At 38.1% G+C, this 9351-nt stretch overlaps 1 protein-coding gene across 1 annotated transcript in view; it reads left to right on the forward strand.

The window, feature by feature from the left end:
- Nucleotides 1–710: 710 nt before the first annotated feature.
- LOC135217645 (histone H3.v1-like) overlaps nt 711–9351 on the forward strand; it is a 75854-nt gene continuing 67213 nt past the window's right edge. The window contains exon 1 of the mRNA XM_064253611.1: nt 711–923. Within this exon, the coding sequence (XP_064109681.1) occupies nt 711–923 (213 nt within the window). The remainder of the gene's footprint in view (nt 924–9351) is intronic.

Here is a 9351-nt window from a genome sequence, read left to right on the forward strand (position 1 = left end):
TGACCTACGAGAAGGTCGAAACGTTACGTAATACCAGCTATACCAGCACCAACACCAGCCCTTAATCCAAAGACGACCCTGGCCCGAACTGAACTACGCTTACGGAATAATACCGGCACTGACGACGACCCCTGCTTGACCTGGACCTGATATCCTGTTCTAATAAAAGATTCCTTCAGCATCTACAATTTTGAAAATTCCCAATATGAATATTGGCTAGTTTCTCAGAAACATCGCTGAGCCTGAGAAGCGAATTGTAAGGAAAATAGAAAAAACAATATATAAAATCAACTCGCTTAATTCTGCCATCCTTTTTAACAATAATAATAATAATAATAATAATAATAATAAATGTGGCGCCGTGGCAGAGTGGGTTAGGTCGTCAATGGACTGGTTAAGCAACATTGGGGCTGGTCAGTCGTTGATTCCTTGGGAAAGGATCTTTACCATAATTTCCTCAGTCTGCTCAGCTGTAAATGAGTATTAAGCCCAACTGAAGGGGAAGACGGTCAGGTACTTGGAGGTCGTCATCCAGCAACTGACCACCACAACGACAGTAACCAACAACCAGAGACTGGAGCTACAGAAGCAAACCAGAGGAAGAAATGGACAAGAGAAGAAAATAAGGAAATATGGAGATGCTACATCAGACGGAGAGCAGAGGCTGGCAGACCAAGTAAGGAACAGAAAGAGAAGAACTGGAAAGGGAAATGACACACGGCAACGAATTACAAGAAGACGAAATGAGAGACGATGCCACAGAAGACAACAGGGATGATGAGGCATCATACACAGACGAAGTAACAGAGAGGACAGAATGGGTAGAAAAGACCATCCAATGGATGGAAATGGAGCCAGATGCAGAGAGAACAAAGATCCCCTCCATGAAAGCCTACAACACCAAGAAATTAAGGGGAAAACAAGTGAGGTCAATGAAATAATGGGAATAATACACACCACCAGTATCACAGAAACAAATAACTTGGCATATGCAGGAGCAAAATAAGTAGCAGAACTGATGTAGATACGAACACCAACACCACCAGCACAATCAACCCAACAGAAACCAAAACAGCGACCGCCTTGGAAAAGGCGCCCGGAAAAGCAAATCATGGTGATGAGGTCTGACTTGAGTAAACTGAAAGAGATGGCAGGAAAAAGGCTAAGAAGCAAGAAAACAAGGGAGAAACTGAACGAGAAATACAAAGTACAGGAGAGGGGACTAAACAACACAATAGAAGATGTAAAACAGAGGCTTAAGCCCCGTACACACTATGCATCATGATGCTCGCAGTGTTAGATGGATGCGTTGAAAAATGACTTTTTCAACATGAAGCCCCATCACCAACGTGTTGATGGGACAGAGCCATTTCATTGCGCAGCTCAGCGATGCACCAACATTCAGAGGGGGAGGATGTCCGCTCACCACCACCCGCCGAACCCCTTGAGTGGACAAGGACTAACACTACATTTTATTGAATTACTGAAGGAACATCCATCTGTTTGGAACATCAAATGCAAGCATTACAAGATGAAAACATCAGGAGTGCAAGCTTGGAAACCATAAAATCAGTTATCGAGTTTTGTAAACTGTACACTGCGGAATGAAGACATTACTAAAGAGCTGCACACCCTGAAGACACAATTCTACAGGTAAATGTCTGCAATCAAAGCATCACAGAAGTCTGGAGCTCCAAAGTTATGGTGTTTTGATGAGCTGCGTTTCCTGTAATAAAAAAATATTTGTGTACTTTGTACCTATATCTGAACCTTACTTTCAAATAATCAAATAAATGGCTTCACAGGTTTCGGGGATGATTAGACCGAGGCTCTGTTTTGAAATCCTGGTTGATTATTAGAGGCTTGCATACGACCCTCCAGCTGCAAGAACGAGCTCCTGGTGATATGCTGTCTCGAAAGATGGTGTCCTGCTTACAAATATATGGTTCAATTTTTTCCAACAAATTATAAAATGCAAGGATTGGCATTCTTGTGTAATTTTCAAAGTCTGTTGGATTTTCGACTTGTAGCTCCAAAAATATTTCATAGAAGCTTCCCTTCAGAGGTCGCCGAGAAAGCCATTGCTTACACCACAAGGTTCTACATTTCTTCCTCAAAAGTTTCTTTTTTGCAGCACACAGAGCAACTACACCCCACAGTAGAGTCTCCTGGCAAAGTACATCATCGGCAGACATCCTGCCGTTGATAGCTGAACTGCGAGAACAAGTGAGCAGTGTTGCAATACAGTTTGGCCACTATTAATTTTTTCCAACACCACTACTGCATCACGTAGCTGATACATGATGGCATAGTGTGTACCATGCTTTAAGGCCAAAGCACATAAGATCCAACAGTACCTGAACAGGAATAAGGGATACCAACAGAACAAACTATTCAGAACCAACCAGAAAAGACTATACAGCCAACTAAGAGGGGAAGATAACCACCAAGAAATTCCTGAAGCCGAACCAAGTAAGAGACTCTGGGAAAACATATGGGGCAATCCGGTATCACACAACAAGCATGCAACATGGCTCCAGGAAGTTAAGGAAGAAGAAACAAAGATTCACTGACATCACGACAGACACAGCCAGACACCAACTAAAAAAAAAATCCAACTGGAAAGCCCCAGGTCCCGATTAAGTCCATGGATACTGGCTCAAAAACTTCAAGGCACCACACCACGCATAGCAGAACAACTCCAGTATTGTATCACAAATCACCATGCACCCAAATGGATGACCACAAGAAGAACATCCTTAGTACAAATAGACAAGAGTAAGGGAAAAATAGCCAGTAACTGCAGGCCTATCACCTGCCTACCAATAATGTGGAAGTTACTAACAGGGTATCATCAGTGAAAGGTTATACAACTACCTAGAGGATACAAACACCATCCCCCACCAACAGCAAGGTTGCAGAAGGAAGTTTAGGGGCATAAAAGACCAGCTCCTGATAGACAAAATGGTAATGAAGAACAGTAGGAGAAGCATGGCATGGATAGACTATGAGAAAGCCTTCGACATGATACCACACACATGGCTAATATAATGCCATTAGCTTCCTCAAAAATACAATGCGCAACTGGAATACAATACTTACAAGCTCTGGAATAAGACTAGCAGAGGTTAATATCAAAAGTACTGCAGAAGATGGATGCTGGGTACAAACTCAGGAAGAGAGGCAACAGAATTAACCGTCTGATGTTCATGGATGACATCAAACTGTATGGTAAGAGCATCAAGGAAATAGATACCCTAATCCAGACTGTAAGGATTGTATATGGGGACATCAGGATGGGGTTTGGAATTGAAAAATGTGGCTTAGTCAACATACAAAAGGGCAAAGTAACAAGGACTGAAGGAGGGATAAAGCTACCAGATGGGAACAACATCAAACACATAGATGAGACGGGATACAAATACCTGGAAATAATGGAAGGAGCGGATATAAAACACCAAGAGATGAAGGACACGATCAGGAAAGAATATATGCAGAGACTCAAGGTGATACTCAAGTCAAAACTCAACGCCGGAAATATGATAAAAGCCATAAACACATGGGCAGTGCCAGTAATCAGATACAGCGCAGGAATAGTGGAATGGACGATGGCAGAACCTCGCAGCATAGACCAAAAAAACGAGGAAACAAATGACAATACACAAAGCACTCGAGAACAAAGCACTGGGGCAATATATGAAAACTAGTGAAGACGAGTGGCTCAAGAGTGCATGGGAAGAAGGACTGATAAAAGTAGACGAACATCCACAAATATACAGAGACAGGAGAATGACAAACAGAACAGAGGAATGGCACTACAAACCAATGCACGGACAATACATGAGACAGCCTAAAGAACTAGCCAGCGTTGCCACGTGGCAATGGCTACTGTGGGGAGAGCTTAAGAAGGAAACTGAAGGAATGATAACAGCAGCACAAGATCAGGTCCTAAGAACCAGATATGTTCAAAGAACGATAGATGGATATAACATCTCTCCCATATGTGGGAAGTACAATAAGAAAAATGAAACCATAAACCACATAGCACGCAAATGTCCGGCACTTGCACAGAATCAGTACAAAAAGAGGCATGATTCAGCAGCAAAAGCCCTCCACTGGAGCACCAACCTGAAGGAGTGATAGAAAACGATCAGGCAAAGATCCCCTGTGACTATGGTATCAGAACAGATAGGGTGATAAGTGCAAACAGACCAGACGTGACGTTGATCGACAAAATAAAAAAGAAAGTATCACTCATTGATGTCGCAATACCATGGGACACCAGAGCTGAAGAGAAAGAGAGGGAAAAAAATGGATAAGTATCAAGACCTGAAAATAGAAATAAGAAGGATATGGGATATGCCAGTGGAAATTGTACCCATAATCATTGGAACACTAGGCACGATCCCAAGATCCCTGAAAAGGAATCTGGGAAAACTAGAAGTAGCTCCAGGACTCATGCAGAAGATTGTGATCCTAGAAACGGTGCACATACTAAGGAAAGTGATGGACTCCTAAGGAGGCAGGATGCAACCCAGAACCCCACACTATAAATACCACCCAGTCAAATTGGAGGACTGTGATAGACAAAAAAAAAAAAAAAAAAATAATAATAATAATAATGTTTTTAGTAGGTGCTTACCTTTGTAGTTTTAAATTAGCAACTAAAGCGAAAAGGACAAATGAATATAGAGTTACAAATATTTAAATATTTTTGGAATATTTCTATAATATAAAAGAACAAAGAATTGGATGCGTATATATATATACACACACACACACACACACACACACATATATATATATTATATATATATATATATATATATATATATATATATATATATATATATATATATATATATATATATATATATATATTATATATTGCGAAGGTGGAACCCAGGTACTCAGCATACACTCATACACATGAGCGAATTGCTATCTGCAATTCATAAGAGAGAGAGAGAGAGAGAGAGAGAGAGAGAGAGAGAGAGAGAGAGAGAGAGAGAGAGAGTTGTTTAAACACTCGGTTTCCTGGGGAGACAAAAGCATATTTTGAGGTGTCTTGTCCCGTTATGGCCAAAAAAAAAAAAAAAAAACACACACACACACAGGTGCATATGTTATTTCCGCTGGACTTCTGAACAGACGAGACTTTGGACTCAAGAAGGATTTTAACACCGCAGTAGGATATAACAGAAGGGATCGATAGCAAATTATGTTATAAATGAGAGATATAATTGTACAGTAAGATGTAGTGGTACATTAAGATATAACAGAAATATAAGATCGTAACGGTTTTTATAAGAGAGGGATATATAACAGCACAGTAGGCTTTAAGAAAAGGATACGATGGTAAAGGATATAACACAGGAATATATTGCGCTAAAGTGGGATATAACAGGATGATAAATCATCATCGTAGAACATAATGGATAAAATTACCATTGGATGTAACAGATGGGTATGATGGTTAAGGCGGATATAACAGAGTGGTATATAACAGTAAGCAGGATATAACAGAAGGAACTGATGGTAAAGTAGGATATAACAATATTCTATATATTAGTACAGGAATAGAAAATCAGTTACATCACCTCTTAATAGATTTAAATCTAAATGCATTAATATAAATAAAAATCAAAGAAGTTATTTCATATAATGGTAATAAAAGCAATGAAGTTAGCTAAGTTATTCCATTGATGGTAATGAAAACCAATCAAGTTATTTCACAATAGTAATAAAAACCAGTCGAGTTATTTCATAATGGTGATAAACTCTAAAAATGTTATTTCATTAATGGTGATAAAAACCAGTCAGTGATTTTGTAATAGTAATAAAAACCAGTCAAGTTATTTCATAATGGTAATAAAAACCAACCATATGGTTTGCTAAGAGGAATAAAAACCAATCAAGTTATTTCATAATGACAAAGAAAATCAATCAAATGATTTACTAAGTTGAATAAAAACCAATCAAGTTATTTCGTAAAAGGAATAAAAAACCAACAAAATGATTTACTCACATGAAAGCGATTTCATAATGGGAATAAAAACCAATTAAATTATTTACTCATAGTAAAGTAATTTCATCATAAAACGAATAAAAACCAAATTATTTTCCAACAGGAAAGTGATTTCATGGTAGGAATAAAAACCACTTAACTCTCAACCAAAAGTAATTTTATATAAAATGAATAAAAACCAAATTATTTCCCAACAGGAATAAAAACTCAAATCATTTCCCAAGACATTTAAGATACTCAAATGATTTCCTAATAAGAAACTAAAACAAAAAACCGTAAATAAAAAAAATAAAAAAAAAATCTTGTCCAGATCTTCGAGTAAACTAAACCTACCGTGACCTCAGCTGGGAGCGATTGACCTTTCCAAGATTATCTCTTGTATTGGCTAATGGAAGGCGCTTTTCCAAATGTTCAACTCCCAGGTCAATCGAGGAGTTAATTTTTCTGGTCACTTTCACTCCTCCCCAACCGGAGACCTATAGAGTATAGGACTGGAGATACCAGTCTTTATAGTAGGCCTTTAGGAATGGAAGGGGTGGGGGAGGGGGTGGGGTGGAGAGGGGTGGTTTGCCATATGGCAGAGCACTGCTTTGGATTTTAGAGGTTTGCGTATACTAGTTATAAAGTTGAAATTCCTTTGTCCAGAAAGCATAATAACATTAATTATAATAAAATTAATAAGAATGCTAATATTGTAGATTATCCTTGAAGAAAAAACAAAGATTACGAGGAAAGATAATAAGAATAACCATCTATTTTTCTATATAATAAATGAATAAAATATTTACACTTACAAGGAGTGATTCCTGCGATTTGTGTGTATGTGTGTGTGTGTGTGTGTATTTATCCAAAGTCCAAATGGAAGTATAAACTCATCCCAAGTAAAATTATTTCCACTAAAATTCTTCGACCAAACACATGGCCTAATTCACTAAAACCTAACTTTACTTCATTAACAAGACAGTTATTTCCACAAAAAATACCTCGACTAAATGAATAACTCCATTCACCTAAGTTATTCAACTCCTGGGTATGTGACGAAAGATCACTTACTATAATCAGTATACCTCAAGGCACTTCAACTAAACCCCCCCCAACCAACCAGGATCTCTTATTGATGACGACCACCACAGACATCCATCACCCTGCATCCCACTCATGAGATTCACTCATATAAAGATTCACTTCAAAGACTCACCCTCACACCTGATGAGTCACATAACGAGTAGAGCTCCTATTGAAGCACAAACATGATGATTCATCAAAGGAGTTCATCAAGTTATCGGGGAGATGCTGCAGGTAGAATAGGGAAGGAGGTGGGTGGCTATTTTTGTACCTTTTCTTGCCCGGGACTGGAGAAACGGGGAGTGAGTTATTGGAATATTTTAAAGTGAAAAGGTAAAAGGTTTAGGTACACAAAATTTATAGTTTTTACAGACACAGACACACAGACGCCTCTCTCTCTCTCTCTCTCTCTCTCTCTCTCTCTCTCTCTCTCTTAATAAACGCTCCAAAAAGAGGCCCATTGGAGGACGAAATTGTTGGCCATTTTCTGAGATATACCATTTTCATTTTCATATGTGGAATACAACTGTGTCTATATATATATAATATATATATATATATATATATATATATAGTATATATATATATATATATATATATATATATATATATATATACACACACACACACACACACACACACACACACACATATATATATATATATATATATATATATATATATATATATATATACTAATTATATATACATACATATAGTAAGTTGATCCAAAATTGTTTCATACAGAACTAAATATATATCAAGATCACCTTTAGATACAGTCACACTTCATTATACGAACCCGCATGTTGTTGTTGTTTTTTTTTCCACAGGAACCCGTATGAACCTTGAGAGAGAGAGAGAGAGAGAGAGAGAGAGAGATTTTTACATCTGCGAGATTTGAACGCTTATTAACCGTGACACAAGACACGTTCAGAAGGTGGCTACACCTGTCTCGCTTAATTAAGAAAACGATTAGAGTGAACAAGGTACTCGTTAACAAAAAACCACCTGAAAGCAAGGAGACGTGTAGAGAGAGAGAGAGAGAGAGAGAGAGAGAGAGAGAGAGAGAGAGAGAATGAATAATTCCGATTCTGGACGCGTTTCAAAACCGCTAACTGCTTTCTGTTGAACTCCACCACGTCAGAAACGAAATTATTGAAAAACCAGCCAGCGCTAGTGTTGAATAGCAGGCGTTGCCGGAAGAGAGAGAGAGAGAGAGAGAGAGAGAGAGAGAGAGAGAGAGAGAGAGAAACCTGTTTCTCGGCGGCAAACAGAAAAAGTCACAAAGGAAATCTGAACTGAAGGGAATATTATTCTTTTCTTGTGGCAAATGACACGTCTTGCAAATCCGAGGCACATGACAACGTATTACTCAGTCGATGACCTCAAGACCTTCTTGTTGCGTCAGACATAAACAAATGATGCAGCGAGTTAAATCAAGCGTATGGAAGGTTTAAAATACCGAAACAACAAATCAGACGAGTAAATAAAAAAAGCAGTCATAAACAAGGTTTAGAACTTTAGATACTGGAACAAGAAATGGAACATGGAACAGTTAGCATAAAAAAGGTTTAAATGCTGGAACAACAAATGAGGCAAATAATTTGGTCTTGAATTGAGCATTTCTCACTATTTGTGCAACTCTCATTATATGTGCTTGAGACACATTCTATCAAAGCCGATATACCTAGTGAGAGAATTGTTATTCGTGAAATAGTGGGAGACGGACTCTTCAAGTACAGATATTGAGGGACATTATCAAAGCACAAATAGTGAGAGAGACATACTATCAAAGCTCAAATAGTACAAGACACACTATCAAATCACAAATAGTGAGAGAGACAACATCAAAGTACAATACTAAGAGACACACTATCAAAGCACAAATAGTGAGAGACACGCTCTCAAAACACAAATAGTGAGAGAAACACTATCAAAGCCCAAGTAGTGAGAGACCCACTAACAAAACACAATTAGTGAAAGACACGATCAAATCACAAATAGTGAGAGATGCCTTACATATAGTGATAGGCACACACTATCAAAGCAAAAATAGTGAGATACACACTTTAAACGCACAAATAGAGACACTCTCAAAACACAAATAGTGAGAGATGGACTATTATTGCCCAAATAGTGAGAGACATTATCAAATGATATATAGTGAGAGGTGCATTGTATATATAATGAGAGAGACACTATCAGAGCAAAAATTGTGACACACACACACACTATCAAATTACAAATAGTGAAAG

This window comes from Macrobrachium nipponense, chromosome 7 (genome assembly GCF_015104395.2).
Source record: "Macrobrachium nipponense isolate FS-2020 chromosome 7, ASM1510439v2, whole genome shotgun sequence".
NCBI classification, from domain to species: Eukaryota; Metazoa; Arthropoda; class Malacostraca; order Decapoda; family Palaemonidae; genus Macrobrachium; species Macrobrachium nipponense.